Source organism: Eptesicus fuscus, chromosome 15, assembly GCF_027574615.1.
Source record: "Eptesicus fuscus isolate TK198812 chromosome 15, DD_ASM_mEF_20220401, whole genome shotgun sequence".
Taxonomy (NCBI): Eukaryota; Metazoa; Chordata; class Mammalia; order Chiroptera; family Vespertilionidae; genus Eptesicus; species Eptesicus fuscus.
The window spans coordinates 35,514,979-35,533,261 of NC_072487.1; the positions used below are offsets into that span (position 1 = coordinate 35,514,979).

Below are 18,283 nucleotides of genomic sequence, written 5' to 3' on the forward strand. Positions count from 1 at the left end.
TCTGCCCCCTGGTGGTCAGTATGTGTTATGGCTACCGGCCGGTAGGCCAGATACCATCACATTGGGGATTAAGGTTTTAACATATGGATTTTAAGGGGACATAAGCATTCAGTGCATAGCACTGATTTACCAGGAAAATGAATATATTAGTAATAAAAAAGATGTAAAATGCAACCCGCTTTTATTAAAGAGATTTTATTTTTAGAGCAGTTTTAAGTTCACAGCAAAACAAAGCATAGAAATTTCCCATATACACCGCCCCCCACATGCATGGTCTCCCCAACCATCAACATCCCCACCAGAGTGGTACATTAGTTACAATTGATAAACTGCATTGACGTCATTATCACTCAAAGTTTACATTAGGGTTCACTCTGGGTGCCGCACATTCTAGTGGTTTGGACAAATATATAATATGTATCCATCACTGTAGTATCATACAGAGTAGTTCTCTGCCCCCCAAGTCCTCTGTGCTCCACCTATTCCTCCTTCCCTTCCCCCTCACTCTTGGAAACCACTGAGCTTGTTGCTGCCTCCACAGGATTGCACTTACCAGAATGCCATGTAGTAGTGAGCATCATGCTGTACGTACCCGTTCAGAGTGGCTTCTTTCACTTAGTAATGCGTATGCATGTAAGTTTCCTCCAGGTCTTTTCATGAGTGATCGTTCATTCAACCCCCTTCAAAAATTATTAGATCCAACAGGCGTAGCGGTACTCTATCAAGTTAATATTGCAGAGCCCTGTCCTAATCTGAACTTGGTCTTGGCCAGGTCTGGGACCCACACTCTGAGCACCGATGGTCGGGGACCTTCTCCAGCCTGAGTGTCCCAGGTTCACTGGAGCCCGTTGTGTGTGCTAGGCCTGGCGACACTGAGAAGAGGACTGGGAGAGGGAGCAGGGACAGACGGACAGACGGACAGACACCCTTCCTCTGCACCCGCGGCTCCCCTCACGGAGAAGCGCGCCCTGCGAAGGTCCAGGCTTTTTCTGGTGAGTCCCTCGGGATTAGGAAAACAGCAGGGGGAAGAGGCAGCTGCACCTCCACCCAGCGGAGAGGAAATCAGGAAGCAGAACAAAGGAGCACGTGGCCACCTCCCCCAGGCGGCAGGATGCAGGACAGAACAATCAGGGGGACGGGGAGGCCAGGGGCCTGGACAAGGGCATCTTTGTTTACCAGGTTCTCCTCCCTGGGGCCTCCGCAAGGGAAGCCAGGTCTGGGGCCAAAGGCACCACAATTCTTCCATCTGCGTCTCTGCAGGAACCCTCATCCTCTCATTCAGCGGCTATTGATTGAGCTGCAGAGTAGTAGGCGGAGGGCCAGATGCTGAGGAGAGAATGCTGAGCGGGGAGAGGGGAGCCGACAAAAACCGCACGAACATTAAATGCAAAGTCCCATTTCTCTGGCCGCTGCTGAACTGCTCCCGGGCCCCAAGCAGGTGAGCAGCCAGACCCTGTCTTGGATAACTTTGAAGACCAAAGGGCTGGGCTGGTTAGAGGGATCCCCTCGCCCCTGGCTGTGAAACAGGCCCTGGTGGGGATGCCCTAGGAGAAGCTCTGCAGAGCTGGGCTTGTGGGAGCAGGCGGCCCCCACCTTGGGGATTGTTAAAGAAAGAGTACGCATGACACCTGTTCAAGATGGTCAGGAAGGCTGCTCAAGAGGGAAGGACTGCAGTGGGGTGTTGCAGTAGGGAAGAGAGAGCGGGTTCAACTCAGTGCAACAAGGTCAAGTGAAGATTTATAGCCAAGAAGCAGGGTCTGGGGTCAGTGGGTGGCAAATAATTAAGAGGACTAGGGGCTCAGGGCTAGGGGGATTCTTGCTTCACCAACTCAACAAGACTCTTGCTGAAGGCAGGCGAAGGGTCGGGGGATGAAGAATTCGCTCTGATATTGAAGGTATTAAAAAAAAGAAACAACAGGCCAAAATGGAGTCACTGTTGCTAAACCAAAACTTAGCAACTAACCTAACTGTAGTTGCAGCCTCTCCCAGGAGGGGCATTTTCGACCAATGAGTGAAATTTTCTGGTGGGCTCCAGGGAGGTATCTGCCCGATAGACCCCGCCTTCCCCTAAGGTGAGGCGATCATGCTACTCTTCAGTTTCCTGTCCCATCCCCCTCCTGCCTATCGAAACCTTTCATTCTGTACAACCCCTCGGAGCACCCTTCTGTGGCTAGATGGGGTGCTGCCCGATTCGTGAGTCACTTAATAAAGCCAACGAGATCTTCACATTTATCTGGTTGAATTTTGCTCCTTAACAAAAGTGACCAGATACCAAGGCTCGGGGATCTTCACTAAGCTGGCCCAGTAGGAATCCTGCTAAAATCGGACTGAGCAGACCAAGGACAGGGCCTGGTCAGAAAGGGACTCAGAGGGCCAGTCTCAAGTTTGGTCAAGGAGAGCGTCTTTGTCAGAATCTGAGCAACGTCTCCTCTTCTGAATGGGGACCCCCTTGCCGCACTGTGTCCCGGGCCTCAGACATGTCACCGTCTCAGCAGGAATGCTCTCTTTATCGTAACGGCTGGCAGGATTCCCCGTGTTTTGCCCTAACAAGAGCTAGGGCCAAAATTCAGAACGAATCATCGTTCCTCTCTTGCAGAGTGGCTGCAGGTCCCAGGTGTAGGCAGGCTTTTCCAGCATCTTTAGATCCTGCGCATACATTCTGATCTCAAAGGAGCATTTCACGATGGGGGTGGAGAGATGCCAGGCAGGAAAGGATCGAGCAGAGAGAGTTGCTGGAATTCGTTTGCTCTGGTAGGAGCTCTCTCTCCCACTGCACCGTATCTGCTTGGTGGAGGTTCTCAACAATAATCATAAAGCACGGAGGCCTGTCTCCTTGTTTTGTAGATGAGGAACTCAGTGTCCAGAGAGGTAGACCAACTTGCCTAAGATCGCACAACCTGCAAATGTCAGAATGCTAGGACTTTACCTATGTCTTCTGCCTTCTGTCATAACAGAGTCTCTTCCCTGGACTGTGGCAGCATGGGACTATGGGAAGGTAAAGGAAACCCACCATAGGGATTCTCAAGGAATGGGGACATTAACACCAGTGTGTCACTTAAAAATTATAATAATAACTAACATTTATTGTGAGTCCTTCCCAGAACTGTAATTCACCAGTTCTTATGACTTGACATGATTTCTCTTGTCTAATTGCATTGGCTGATATCTCTAGTACAATGTTGAAGAGTAGTAGAATTAGTGGACATCCTTGCTTTATTCTTGAACATAGAAGGAATGCCTTTGATGCTTCTTCTTTAGAATGAAATGATATACTGTATATTCTAGCATGTTAAAAAGTATACCTGAGTTCTTGAGTGTGTTTATTGTGGGTTTGTGTGTGTGTGTGTGTGTGTGTGTGTGTGTGTGTGTGTGAAGAGATGTTGAATTTTTCTCAGCATTAATAGAGATAATCATGATTTTCCCCCTTAGATTTTAAAAGTCAACTATGCAATTAATGGATTTCTAATAGTGAACCAGCCTTGCATTATTGAATAAATCTCATTTATTCATGGTGCATTATTTTCTTAATGTAATGTTAGATTTGTTCTGTTTGTTGATATTCTCTGCTTAATTTTTCTCCCCAGCATGCATCATGACTTAATAGAAACTTGCCATTTACTAATTTGCTTTTTGTCTCTTCTAATGGAATAGAAATTGCAGGAGGGCAGGATTTTGTCATTGTTCATTGTAGTATTCCCAGCTCCTGGCACAGGATTAAGGCTAAATAAATGCTTGTTGTCTGACCAAATGACCATAATCTAAAGAAAGTGAATGTTCCACTTGCCACCAAAGACCATCGAATTTGCCTTTGGTTAGTAAAAGGCATTTGATGGCTAGACTTCTCTCTCAATAGGGAGCTGGTTCTCTTGGTAGATTTAGAGTCCATTTTTAAGAATGCTATTTCTACATGATGTTTTGTTAGTTTCTTCGTTTTCAGCAACAACATAACTCTATTTGTGGCTTAGAGATTGGGGGTGGCAGTGGACCACTGAGGCTGGGCCTCCGGAGAAGAGGGGATGGGGTCACTGGTGCTGATTCCTCCCCGGTGTGTGAAAGCGCCACCCCTGGTGTGCTGGCTCCAGCGCGGTGCCTGGACACTCGTAGACTTGCGGGTCTGGTTCTGGCTGGGGAAGCGCCAGTCCAAGGGCAGCGTTGGCCATTTCTGCTCAGGGGGTTTTGGCATCAATATCTAACATCCCTTAAAAAGGCAACTCCTGGCTGATGTGAACATATCACCAGGTGAGCTGTGCTGTGGCTCCCCGTGCATCCCCGTGCTTCCGGTGTCCAAGGTCTAGAACCCCAGCCCAGGAAACAGGCCAGCTCCGAGCTGGATTGGTTGTGACCCTCTAACCCCCGGAACCCAGTGAGAGCGCCTGGATGGAAGGGTCAGGAACTCGGGGTGGGGTCAGTGGAGACCCGTCTCTCCCCTCCTGGCTCCCGGCTGAGGTGTCCTGTCCACTTACCCTATTTTTTTATGGATTCTTCTCCTTAGATTTTTAAAAAACCTGAGCCAAGCAGCAGAAGGGGAAGGCTTTATTGCACACCCATCCTCACCCACTGTGGATGAGCCGAGGAGTGCCAGTTGGCTATTTCCTCTTTTACTAAAGAGAGACGAGGATGATGCAGGCCCCGAGCAGCCCCAGGGGAGAGAATCTAGACCAGGGCAGCCCTCTAGGATCCAGGGGTTTATCTGAATGAGAATGAGTTGCCCTATTCCCATATGGCCCACCAGGTGGCTATAGACTATCACAGGTTGGCCCAGCCGCCGGGCCGGGGCTGGAGAATGCCAGGAGAACCAACCCGGGGAACACCCGGAGAGGCCTGGCCACCTCCAAGCAAGCAGGCGCTCTGAGTATGTATCCCTATGGGGACACCTGACTAGGATGCCGGCTCCTAGGTAATCATGGCTAACACCCACGGGCACTGACAGCACAGCCAGGCACTGATGAGTCCCAATCCCCTTTATGTCGCTCACTGTTCAGGGCCAGCCTCTGAGGTCAGCACTGTTACTGCCCCCGCTTTTCAGATGGGGAAACCGGCGCGCAGTGAGGAAATTAAGTAATTTACCCCAGGCCTCAGCGCTAGTGAGGCAGTGCGGGAACCAAAACTCACGCACTTGCCCACTTGCAGCCGCCCAGCAGTGCCAGGCCCTTGCTGTGACACAATTCCAGAGTGGAGGCTGCACTCCCGGGACTGTGCTTTCTCAGCTAAAAGGAGTCGGAAGCTGCTGGGCTGGCTCTCCAAAGCGTTTTGTGATCAGGCCCAGACTGAGCGCTCTCCTCTCCACTTCCATTTCCTTCTCTGTTTGGCTTCCATGAGGAGTGACATGCAGTCAGGCTGACTGCTTCCTATGTGGCTTTGGGCAAGTCCTACCATTGTTAGGACTTTATTTTTCTTCTCTGGAAAACAAAGGACCCGGGATTGGTGGCTAAAATTCCTCCCTCACTGCCTCACCTACTGGGATTCTAGGTGGTTATCTGGATTTGCCATTTCTCATGTCACTCCAGCAGAGGGCGCCAAATCCTAGCGCCTGCCAAATTGGTTCCTCATTGAAAAGGGGTGATTTAGCAATGGGGGCTCAGAGGAGGTGATGAGTGTGAGCTGAGTGTGATGAACTCCTCTGTGTGTGCGCGCACACATGAGCACAGCCTTAGAGTTGTTACCATCACCCACATCTTTCACCTCACCGCCACCCCTAGGTGAGGGCGGTTTCACCCAAGGGGGCAGACACCACGCACGGGGGACAGTCATCTCCCACAGGGGCAGCAAACCTCCAGGGAGCCTGCTGAGAGGTGCCACCAGCCGCCGATCCCACTTCATCCTGGTGACATAGGAGGACCACAGAGGGGTGCTGCCCTTTGGGGGAGTGTAGACCTCAGGAAAGGAGCCCTTCACTCCCCCTCCTCCCCATGGGGTAACGAAAGAGAAGCCGTTCTCTTACCGCAAGCCAAGGGAGGGGACCCCCAAGAGAACCACCTGTGAAGTTGGGGAGCCCGAGCCCTCCCCTGTATGACATTCATTCGTCACTGGTGACCATCTTATGCAAACGTGACTGAGGGTCTGGCCGGGTGGGTGGAAACGAATGGCTCATGGCACGGCCACGTGAGAGAGAGGCAAGGGCACCTCGCCTTTCCCTCTGAGGGGCCAAGAAGGTGGACCCCTCACGAGCTCGCTGGCTGGTGAGACCTGCTGGGCACAGCACGGGGGTTGAAGAAGGATGCTTTTTAGAGAGCTGTGTCCTGAGGGGTGGATCCTTGGGAGGATGGGCCGAGGGTTTGAGGAAACCCAGTGCCTGGGGGTCACTCACTGTCAATATTGAGCCCCTAACGAATGCACTGGATTGGCCGAAGGACCCAGACAAAGAGAGGCCAGTGACCTTTCCAAAGGTCATGTGCAGAGAGGCTGGGAAAGCAAAGCCCGCCAGGGTAGCCTGGGGGTGGGCGGCTTTGAATACAGAGGAGGTTGCAGTTTGCAAAAGGTAAGAATTGGGGGGAAGGCACTGTAAGAGCCAAGAAAGGGAAGTATGATGCTGAGTTCAGTGATGGAGCAGGGCACTTGGAAACATAAATGTAAGTCCTTAAACTCTCCGTGCCTCAGTTCCTCGTCTATAAAATGGGCGTAACAGCGGCATCTGCCTCTTAGAGCTGCTCGGGGGTTCATCCAGTTAATCCGGGAACAGTGCCCGCACGTGTGAGGTGCTAGGGAGACCGGCTTTAGTCTCCAAGTTGGGACTGCTCCCTGCATCAGCGAAACGTGTTTTCTTCCCATTTTACTCAACAGCAGACATCTGTGTGGTGAGGTCTTTCTGTGAGAGGGGGCAAAGGGAGGACGGGGCCCGGGGGTTCGAGGTACAAACTCTGTTTCCTGGGCTTTTAGCAGCTGTTGGCGGGGGTGGGGGGGGTGATTCCCGTATTTGATGTGACTGTCGCGTGTGATGAAGCAGCAGACCTCCCGCTCACCCGAGGAGGGGCCGTGTCACCTGAGAGGAATGTTCTGGCCTAGGTAAGTGGCCATTAAGCTGCTTTCTGCCTTGATCACACTGAGCTTAACAAGCACGTGGCTACCTTTGCCTTCCTTTCCCTCCGAAACCCACCAGCTCCTCGGTGCCTGAGGCGCTGCTTCTGTCGGTAAGTTTCCTTAACAAATGCTTGATGTGACTCTGGAGTTGTCAGCCTCCTTTTGGGGTGTCTGGCCGGCCCTGGAAATGCTCACAGTTGAGGAGCCAGCCAGGAGGCTGGAGAAACTGTGTGAGTGTGGGGCCCGGAAAACACCCCCGGGCTGTCCCACTGTGTGAGTGTGGGGCCTTGGAAAGTGTCCCCAGGCTGTCCCACTGTGTGAGTGTGGGGCCTGGAAAGTGCCCCCGGGCTGTCCCACTGTGTGAGTGTGGGGCCTGGAAAGTGCCCCCGGGCTGTCCCACTGTGTGAGTGAGGGGCCCGGAAAACACCCCTGGGCTGTCCCACTGTGTGAGTGTGGGGCCTTGGAAAGTGTCCCCAGGCTGTCCCACTGTGTGAGTGTAGGGCCTGGAAAGTGCCCCCGGGCTGTCCCACTGTGTGAGTGAGGGGCCCGGAAAACACCCCTGGGCTGTCCCACTGTGTGAGTGTGGGGCCCTGGAAAGCGCCCCCGGGCTGTCCCACTGTGTGAGTGTGGGTCCCTGGAAAGCGCCCCCGGGCTGTCCCACTGTGTGAGTGTGGGGCCCTGGAAAGCGCCCCCGGGCTGTCCCACTGTGTGAGTGTGGGGCCCTGGAAAGCGCCCCCAGGCTGTCCCACTGTGTGAGTGTGGGGCCTGGAAAACGCCCCTGGGCTGTCCCACTGTGTGAGTGTGGGGCCCTGGAAAGCGCCCCCAGGCTGTCCCACTGTGTGAGTGTGGGGCTTTGGAAAACACCCCCGGGCTGTCCCACTGTGTGAGTGTGGGGCTTTGGAAAACACCCCCGGGCTGTCCCATTGTGTGAGTGTGGGGCCTTGGAAAGAGCCCCCGGGCTGTCCCACTGTGTGAGTGTGGGGCCCTGGAAAGCACCCCGGGCTGTCCCACTGTGTGTGGGGCCCTGGAAAGCGCCCCCGGCTGTCCCACTGTGTGAGTGTGGGGCCCTGGAAAGCGCCCCCGGGCTGTCCCACTGTGTGAGTGTGGGGCCCTGGAAAGCACCCCGGGCTGTCCCACTGTGTGAGTGTGGGGCCCTGGAAAGCACCCCGGGCTGTCCCACTGTGTGTGGGGCCCTGGAAAGCGCCCCCGGCTGTCCCACTGTGTGAGTGTGGGGCCCCGGAAAGCGCCCCCGGGCTGTCCCACTGTGTGAGTGTGGGGCCCTGGAAAGCGTCCTCAGGCTGTCCCACTCTGTGAGTGTGGGGCCCCGGAAAGCGCCCCCGGGCTGTCCCACTGTGTGAGTGTGGGGCCCGGAAAGCGTCCCCGGGCTGTCCCACTGTGTGAGTGTGGGGCCCTGGAAAGCGCCCCCGGGCTGTCCCACTGTGTGAGTGTGGGGCCCTGGAAAGCGCCCCCGGGCTGTCCCACTGTGTGAGTGTGGGGCCCTGGAAAGCGCCCCCAGGCTGTCCCACTGTGTGACTGGGGCCCCGGAAAGCGCTGCCAGGCTGGAGCTTGTTTGCTGGGTGTCCCTGGCCCGCTGTGCAAGGAAGGGCCGGGATGGACACTCCAGGAGCCGGTGCTTTAAGGGCAGTTGGGCTGGTAACCAACGCCTTTTCAAGGTCAGGAAACTGGAGGGGGGAAGGGATGTACGTTTTTTCTCCTCCCTCTTGACTACTAACTTAGCTGAGAAAACTGAGGAACAAGATAGCGAAATAGAAGCCGAAGCCTGCCCCTGCCCCTGCCGCTTTGTAAAACCGGGAGGAAGGAAGTTAACAGCGGCCACAGACACAGGCAGTAGCCACGGAGCTGGGATGAACTCAAAGAACCTGGAACCTGGGGAGACTAGAGGGCCTTCCTCGTGCTCCCTCCAGGCTGTTTCCATAGCGCCTCCAGGTGCCGCTGGGGGGGGGGGGGGGGGGGGGGCGTGGCTGGGGGCGCGTCACTCCCCCTTCCTGACCTCTGAAAGGAGCTCGTTATGTTGATGACATCATGTGAACAGGTGACGATTTCCTTTCACAGGAAACTCGGTTCCTTAGGCCGTCACCTCCGAGATGGAGGATGGGCAGTGAGTCCCCAAAGGTACAGGCCCGGGTTCTGTAAACTTTCCTGCGGTGGTTTGGTGGGTGAGACGTGCCTGGTGCTGGGGTCGTGGCGGATAAGATACCAGCAGCTCCTAGTCCCAAACATGAAAAGAGTGGACTCCATTGGGAAAACCCTTGTGGGGCCACAACTCCGGGAAGAGATCTGGGTCGGACCGCAGGCCCCGGAGTGGATCTGCTGGGTTCCGGGTCCCTGCCCATTCTGAAGTTTCGGCCCCAGTCATCTGGAAGCGGGTGCTTTGGCCCAGATTTAAACCTTGGTGCCAACACAAGCTGCAGGTTTAGCCCCCTGGGCCCGTCAGAAAAGTGGACCGAGGGGCAGAAGTAGGATGGACTATTGCACAGGGAGCAGGTGTGCCTAGACAGTACGGTGATGTTTTAGCAGCAAGAAAGGTGGCCAGCTTTGCTCCCGTTTACAACTAACTAAGTAAGCTGCCTCATCCACCTGGGCATGTGCATAAAGCCAACAGCCCAGTAAAAGACTGGCAAATAGATGAATTACATTGGCCCCTTGCCGACTAGGAAGGCTCAGAATATGCTCTCACCGGTGTAGCTACAGCTACTGTCTGCTACAGGCTTCTCCTTGGAGACGGGCAAATCAAAAGGCAACTTCAAAAGGGTTATTAACATTGAGTACCAGGATGGACCCCATGCCACGTAGATCCAGGACCTCATTTCAGGGACATGACGTCCAACAATGGGTACCAGATAATGACACTGGGTGGAGGTTCTGTTTGCCGTGTAACCCTCACGCCGCAGGAGGAATAGAAAGGGAAAATGACTTCGCTGAAACAGCAGACACGGCGGTTGGGAAAAGGCTGCCTGGCTGGGTAGATGAAGGGGCTTGAGGCAGCTTTAACTCACCCGAAGGCTGACTCCACAGGCCTGCTGCTCGGATGACAATGGGGCACACCTGGGGAAGCCCTGGCTCCACAGGTAGGGAAGGAGGCGCCTCGTGTAATTGTGCAATCACGCCCGAGGTGCTGGCAGTGAGCCCCACAATATCGGACTCCATTGTCACTGAGGCCCGGACACAGCATAATTGCTTTAATATGGAAGGTGCCAGCTGGCTGGCTGGGGTATTTTTTGCCACAAGCGAGGCAGCCTCAGTCCTCCTTAGTCCCCTGTTCTCCCGGGAGCTGGCCCTTTAAAGACACACTGTGCATTCCAGGTGGCCAGAGAGATACCTAAAGGTACCGGTACCAACCCTAACCTGGCACAGTACCCCCATAGGGACCCTTCAGTCGGCTCGGGTGCCCGGTCCCTCTGTACGCCCCTCCCTTTCAGAAGCCTGCAGCAGCAGCAGCTGCCCACAGAGATGAGGCCACCAGCATTATGTTAGAAGAAGACCTCCCTACAGGTTCCAACTGAACACCTTTTTGTTTGCCCCTAGCTGCTGCTGCTTTTTTATTTTTTTATTGTTTAAAGTATTACATGTGTCTCCTTCCCCACGCCCCCATCCACCTCTCCCCAGCCGCTCCCGGCACATGCCCTCACCCCCTTAGTGTCTGTGTCCGTGGGTTATGCTTATATGCATGCATACCAGTCCATTGATCACTTACCCCTTCACCCCCACCCTCCCCTGCCTTGCCTCTGAGGGTTGACGGTCTGTTCGATGCTTCTGTGTCTCTACTCCTAGCTTCTCGATGTTCATGCGTTGCCTTCAGGTGACCTACTTAATGCAGCCTGTTCCTGTAACGGCTCATTCACGTGCTCCGGTTCCCGGCTGCTGGGTGTGCGGCTAAGTGCCTCGCTTTGTCCTGCTCTCACGTTGGGCTGGCTCTTGGGCATCCCGCTGGAAACGGCCTCTCCATTCCTTTTGTCGTCCTTGCGATGACTCCCCGCCTCGCGTGTGCTTGTTACTGTGCGGCCTTCTCGGGGGCGGGGAACCTTCTCCTGCCAGGGGCCATTTGGCATTTATAACGTCGCTCTCGGGCCACACAAAATTATCAACCTAAAAATCAGCCTGCTGCGTTTGGGCAAACATGTCAGTAACTCACCCCTCACGCCCTGCAGGGCCGGACCAAATGACCTCACAGGCCTTATACGGCCCTCAGGCCGGACGTTCCCCACCCCGGTCTGTCGTGTGGACAGCTGATGTCACAAAGGGACATCTCTGTGCCTCCATCCCAGAGACCATCGTGGAAAAGAGGGGGTCACATAGGATTGTAAGCGAGCCAGGAGGGGCGGAGTTAGGAGAAATGATTCCTGGTACTTCATGTGACAGCCGCCATCTTAGGAAGCAAGCTGACCACCAGGGGGCTGGGAGGGGGCGGGGCGTATCACCCGAAAGGAATGTTCCTGCGTGGTTAGTGGGCCCATTGCTTACTGCCTTGGATCATACAGCTCTTCACGAGCCCGCACCACATGGCTACCCGCCCGTGTCAGCCTGTGCCACGTGGCTGCGTACATCGGCCTCGGTGCCCTTTCCCTGCAGAAGCCCACTGTCTGCTGCCCCCCAAACTCTGCTGCTGTCTCTCGGTTTCCTAACAAACTCCTAACGAGCTCTGGAGTTGCCAGCCCCTTTCTCGGGTCTTCTTGGCGGGGTGGATGAAGGTACTTGAGGCAGCTTTAACTCCTCTGAATGCCAACTCCATAGGCCTGTGTACTTAGCACTAAGATGTGCTGATGACAATGGGGGACCCCGGGGGAAGCCCTGGCTTGAGCCCGGGGACATTTCACAGCAGCAGCCCCAGCGGCGGGACCCTCAGGGCTGCCTGGGCTTCACCGGGAAGCCGGGGAGAAAAAGCTCCAAGGACGTTTTGCTTTTGGAACAGGGCTGGACACTCTGTGTTGGGGTCCGGTGTCCCCCGCAGGCCCGGGTCATGATAGCAAGTTCCCACACTTGCTATGAAGGAGCATCAGCACCTTCCCCAATTGCTCAGAGCCTCCAGGTACAGTTCCCCTGCAGCCAGCCCCTTAACCACGGCCGCCTCCCCTCGCTGGCCACTTCTTGGGGGAGGTAACTACCGCCTGCTTCCCTTCCTCCTGGGAACCGGAGGTCCCCCTCTCCCGTGACGGGAGGAGCTGAGGAGACTGGGAGAGCAGCGGTATCGGGTGATACACCGTGTGTAAAACCAAGTAGGTTTCACAGAATGCGCCCATTTAGTAAAATGCCTGGGCCTGGGGCATCAAGCAGGCTCCACAGGATGGGCGGGAGGTGGCCTGTTGGGGAAAAGACAAAATCTGCCCACTGCCTGGGCCCCGTCCCGCCCCCAATACAGTAGACACTCGGCTGGTCAAGAGGTGAAGTTCCTGTTTATTGTTGCAGCAACTCTTACAGACATTAGCGTTCAGTTAAATAAAGGAAGAGAACACATTAAATACATCACAACCCCCAACACACCACGGAGGGGAGGGCGGGCGGGGCCCAGGGACCAGACTGTCGGAGGAAGTACATTCAGTGGGTGTGCGGCGTCCACATTCCAGGCTCACGTGTATATATACTTTATTTATATATTTATTTATATTTATATATAGAGATCGAGTTCTGTGTATACAAAGAACGATATTGGTACAAATACAATACTATATTCTCCCACTGCTTTACAATAAGCTCTGTTTTATCCTCTTTACAGAACAATAGTACAGGTTGTCCTGGAGGGGCTGTGCTGGGTAAGTCCACAAAACCTCCTTCCCACACCGTCCTTTCGCGCTGCCTTGAGGGGTGTGTGTGTGTGTGTGTGTGTGTGTGTGTGTAGGTCGGCCAAACCAGGGAAGGAGCAGACAATCTCACAACAAGGGGCATGTGAGTGGGAGAGTGAACAGGTGTGCGGGAAGGTGGCCCTTGGTTGTAAACATTGACAGCCACACCCTGGCTGTGGCTCGTGGATGGTGTGCTCAGCGTGCGGATGGGGCTGGGGTGACGGGAGCGATGGGGGAGGTAGTGGGTTACTCGGACCCTCAGAGGCCGGTGTGCATGGGCCATGTTCACGCAGCAGAGCTGTCTGCAGGGCCTCGGAGTCTCGGGGCATCAGTCTCGGGGATTTCCTCGGAACCCTTGGGAACCCGAGGCTGATGGTGGCTCCCTGAAATGGTCGCATCTGAGAAGGCGGGTGGGGTGGGTTCCGGTGCATCCTGGCTGGACCAGGAGGGAGCACAGGGGCGGGGGCAGTGGGGGGAGCTGGGAGCCATGTTGGGGATGCTCGGCACATGGTCTTGCCCATCACACGGGTATCCAGATGTTCACATGTACAACTATTCATATTGGAATGTCAGGGGACACGGACCACCACTTCCCACGGGGCTCTCAAAATCGGAGCTTCTAACATGTAAGGTCCTGCCTCCGGGTTAACCACAGGGACTGCCCTCCCTCCCTCCAGTGGGTGACCGTGTACCGAGCTCCATAACATGTGCGCGCTGTGTGTGCGGGGCCCCTCCTAGCAGGAAGGAGGGTGGTGGGGAACGATTCTCCTCGTAGACGAGGACATGTCCCTCCGCTAGGCCAGCTTACCAAGTTGGCTCTCCCAGCCCCTGGCCAACTGCCTAGGTTCCCGTGCAGCAGCGCAGAGAGGACTCCCTCCTCCCTCTGGGGGAAGACACGTCGCTGTGATTACGGGGAGGCTCACAGGGACAAGCTAGCCGAGTGCCCGGCCCATCTGGGCGGCCTCTGCACAGGCCTTGGGCAGGCGGCCCGGTCACCCTGGGGGCAGACAGGCACGAGCCCGGCGAGGCTTTGCCAGGCTCCCGAGGCCTGAAATGCACCAATACCAATGCACTCATGTCTTACCTCTCTCTCTCCCTTTGGCAGAGGAACGCTGAACTGACGACTCTGTAGTATTTCATTATAGTACCACACACTCTGCAGCCGGAAAGTGGGAACTGGACCCAGGGTTCCTGACTGCCCACCGGCTCCCCTGGAGGAGGCGCCCCCCTCCTCCCCAGCGCTCGCTGACCACACACCCAGCGACCGGCCGCCGATGGCTTTGAAACATTCGGCTTTCCTGACTTGAGGCAGGAAACTCAGAAGGTACAGAGATCCCCTGGGAACAGAGGGAACACAGCTGTCTGGTCCAAGTCTCCTGCTCCTCATCCCTTTATATTCGCTTTTCTCCCTCCCTGGAGCCCCTCCCCATTCGATCTATAAACACATACCCAACGTGTGCTCACCGAACTCCTACTTCCACAAGCACAACATAAATATCCCACGTGCAGAGAACAGGGACTATATTAATATTATAAAATATATTAGTTTCTCTCTTCCCCGTCTCTGCGGAGGTCATGAACAAAACACAACAAAAAACAAGCCACACCCCGTCCACATGAAAACAAAATGCTCTTTGGACCAAAGAATAAGTAAAAACTGGCTCAGAATAAAATTACTAAAATATTTTCACTGAACTGAGACGGGACTCATACACACGAGGCACCTGATAAAATAAACATGTCACCCTCCACAGCGATTAAACGCTCAGACCCACAAGGCAGCGAGGGGAAGTTCCGGGAACACGCTGGGGACTTGGGCATCGCTTGAGGTCATGACTGTCCCCCTCGTTTTCTGGTTTATGTGCTCTCCGGCCGTTCCCAGGTCACATCCTGCCTAGTGGCCCTGAGCAGAGGAGGAGATGTCACACGAACGCACCTGCATCCCCGTCTTCCAGGTGAGCAGTCCCACCTTCCCAGGCTCCCTGTGTGTGTGTGTGGTGGGGGGGGGGGGGGGGGGAAGCCACCAGAATACTGAGCCAAGGTGGTGCTGGCAGGGCCGGGCCTGAGCCACAGAAGGGCCTCTCCCCCAGGACAGAGCTGACCAGCCCCAGGGATCTCACCAGCCAGGGGAGGGGGGCTCACACAGAGGTAATGGGGTTCTCCAGGGGCTCCGTGTGCCTCCCGGGTGGAGGGGAAGAGGGAAGGATGATATATATGCAAGCGAGACTGTGTGTACATACACGTGGGTGACATGGATGGAGGCAGACAGCACCTGCCCACGTTCATCTAACTGTGTAACCTCAGGACAACCTAGAGGCTCTGATGTCCCAGGAACTGCCAACACGTGGTGCCATCCTTGGGGGAGGGGCTCCTATTAGAAAACAGTTGTGTTGACATTAGAACTATACAAGGGGCCTTAGGTGGGCTCAGAAACCCTGGGCAGAAATGATGGATGGCGCCCCACGTCCGTGGTGGGCCGGTCTGTTACCACCGATTCCCACACACGCACTCGAGGAGAGCCGAGATCAGTGATGGGCTTGCAGGCACTGCGGAGTCAGCTTCCTGCCGTCCCTCCGAGCGCCCCGAAGAAGCTGGCCCCTCCTGGGAAGGGAGCATTCCCCCTTGGGCGGGGCCAGCCCTCCTGGGCCCCCGAGGGCCCTCAGGACAGTCCAGTCCTGGGTGGATACTGGCTGCTCTCCAGCCTCAGGGGAGTGCATACAAAACTTCCCTGGTACTAAAAAAAAAGTAAACAGGAGAGACGGAGAGCACAGTCCTTACGGATGCCTTCCTTCCTGTGTAAGACCGAAGGAGGGCACGAGGGGACGTCTCAGTGGGCACACAGATGCAGCACGAGAAACACAACCACAAGCGAGGAGAGTCCTCCATGCATGCGCCGGGCGGTGGGCGCGGCCTCAGATGTACACGGGCTGCTCCTGGGCCGTCAGCAGTCTGTACATGGCAGCCGGCATCGTCTTCATGTGAATCTGAGGGCAGAGGCAGACGTTAGCAGGGGTGGAGGCTCGGGGCCCAGGGCTGGGGGAGAGGGTACCTCCCACAGGGGTGGGTGTGAAGATACCTCCCAAGCCCACTGCTAGCAGGAGCCTGCCTCCAGGAAGAGTTGCGTCCACAGGCTTTCTAAAAAGCTGGGGGTGGGCGGGGCAGGGTAGCCAGGAAGACCAGGTCAGGTTTATTCTCCCAGTCAGGTGCTTTGGTTCCCATCAGGGTCAGAAGGGCTGTTCCCGCTCATTTCCTGCACCACCCCGGCTGGCGGGGAGGGCAGCGGCGGGAGCAGTCAGCACCTGCAGGCGCTTACTTCCATTTTAAGAATTCTCTCCTTTTTGGCGATAAATGGTGACTAGACTTTTAGGGGTGATCAGTTTGTCATGCATACAGATGTTCAATTATGATACTGTACAGAACTTAAAAAAAGTGAGCAAATCACCCTCACTTGAGGCCCGACAGACCCTCATCTCCTGAGTAAGGGGACTTGGTCTTGTCTCAGGGAGATGTTCTTGGACCTCTTTCCTTACTGACTCTCCCATCTGGCCTGAGACAGACAGACTGCTCTGGCTGCTGAGCACTCGGGCTTGGTCAGGGCCGGCCCGCGGCGCCAGGCATCCGAGGACCCCGGCCCCGGCCCCCACGCCTACCTCCCCCACAGCGTTGGAGAGGATGTGGACGATCTTCTCGTGCGGGGTGGCCACCACGCTCTGCCCGTTGATCTCGATGATCCGATGCCCCACGCGGACGCCTCCCCTCTCGGCGATGCCCCCTCGCATGAGGCTGCAGATCTGTCGGAGTCAAAGGCCAGGTTACCCCTCGTGGGCCGGGAGCTGGGTGGGGACAGAGCCTGTCCTTTCTGGAGGCCCTGCTTCTCGCCTCTCACCTCCGAGAAGCTGCCCCGGGGAGGCTTCGTGCGTTTCGATCTCCTTGTTGCTTTTCACAGGAAGCAGGGTTCTGTGTGCCCACGTGGCCAGCTCCTTCGTGCACGTTGCACAGGGAACGGGGCACATCACGGGGTTTCACGCACTCAGAATCCTGCCTACTTTTATCCCAGCTGAGTCCCCGTAAAAAGAGCGGTTGGGGGCTGTCACTGAGCTGCCAACGTTTTCAAACTGTCAGCCTGTGTAACTCAGGTGAGTTTTATTTCCTACAATCACCAGGGGCTCAAATGCCAAAACGTATGATGCTAGCAGCCACTTTTTAGGGTCACAGTGACATGAGCCAAACTGGGGCTGGAACCCCACTCCATGTCCCAGAGTGCGGCCAGCTGGAGGGGAGCCGCTCCTCCCGCCTTCCCAGCTCAGTGCCCGGATCAGACGCCCTTCTCCCAGAAACCACAGCGGTGCGGGGCTGTGTCCAGGAGGGCAGGGGCTGCGGGCTGGCGGGAGCGAGCCTGCACTTCCTCGTTGGGCGGGTTCTGGGCTGGGCACCGCAGGGGACAGCCACCTCCACCTCACACCCAAAACAGGCGGAATCTCCCCAGAAGAACATGTTCTGAATTGACAAAGCTGACTTTTCACTGAGACGTGAGCCGCTATTTAAAAGCCTACGCAGCCCTAGCCGGTTTGGCTCAGTGGATCGAGTGTCAGCCTGCGGTCCCGGGTCCGATCCCCAGTAGGGGGCGTGCAGGAGGCAGCTGATCAGTGATTCTCTCTCATCATTGATGTCTCTATCTCGCTCTCCCTCTCCCTTCTTCTCTGAAATCAATAAAATATATTTAAGAAAATAAAAGCCTCCGCAGGTGAGACTCTTGCGACAACACACCTCCTCCCTGTGAGCACGTGGAGACCTGCGGCCCACCAGGCCCCTTGGTCAGAAGTTCCTTAGGCGCAGACCGCACTTTAACTGAGAATGAGGCCCGACAGACCCTCATCTACTGAGTAAGAACCTTTTGATCCTATTTGAACTTTTCATATTATTCAAATAGGAACAAAGCAAACGGGGAGGACAGAAACAGGATGTCAGACTAAACCGATCAGGAGTCACCCGCGCTCCTCTCCGGAAAGGAAACAACGCTACACAGGTACCGGGGCCAGATGACGTGGGCTGGTGTTTCACCTCCAGCGGGGATCTTCAAGTGGGTATTTCCAAACCTTAAAACTACGTGAAATAACATTTTGATTACCTACAACTCGTAACTGAAATTTAAGGAGGAAAAAAGAACATAATTTTTTTTTAATCTGGAAGGATGAAAATCAGGAGGTTATAGAGGACAGATTGGCCACCCAAACCCAGAATGCCGATGAGAGCAGAAAGGCCAGCTGGGCAAGAGGAAGGGGCACTGAGTAGGGGAGTTTCTGTCTGCGATGAAGAGAAGTTCTAAAAAGGGTGATGGCCATATCACTTGCTGAAGGTACTTAATGCCCTTGAATTTTATGCTTCAAAATAGTTTAAATGGTCAACTTAAGGTGTATGTTTTACCACGAGGAGAAAAGGAAGTATTATTTTAAGGTCGACATCCAAGG

General features: G+C 55.2%; 1 protein-coding gene across 3 annotated transcripts in view; it reads right to left on the reverse strand.

The window, feature by feature from the left end:
- Window positions 1-15,615: 15,615 nt before the first annotated feature.
- APBA1 (amyloid beta precursor protein binding family A member 1) overlaps window positions 15,616-18,283 on the reverse strand; it is a 61,256-nt gene continuing 58,588 nt past the window's right edge. For all 3 annotated transcript variants that reach the window (XM_054727180.1, XM_054727179.1, XM_008142109.3), the window contains 2 exons: window positions 16,466-16,606; window positions 15,616-15,799 (listed from right to left, as the gene is read on the reverse strand). In XM_054727180.1, the coding sequence (XP_054583155.1) occupies window positions 15,728-15,799; window positions 16,466-16,606 (213 nt within the window). In that variant the 3' untranslated portion in view covers window positions 15,616-15,727. The remainder of the gene's footprint in view (window positions 15,800-16,465; window positions 16,607-18,283) is intronic.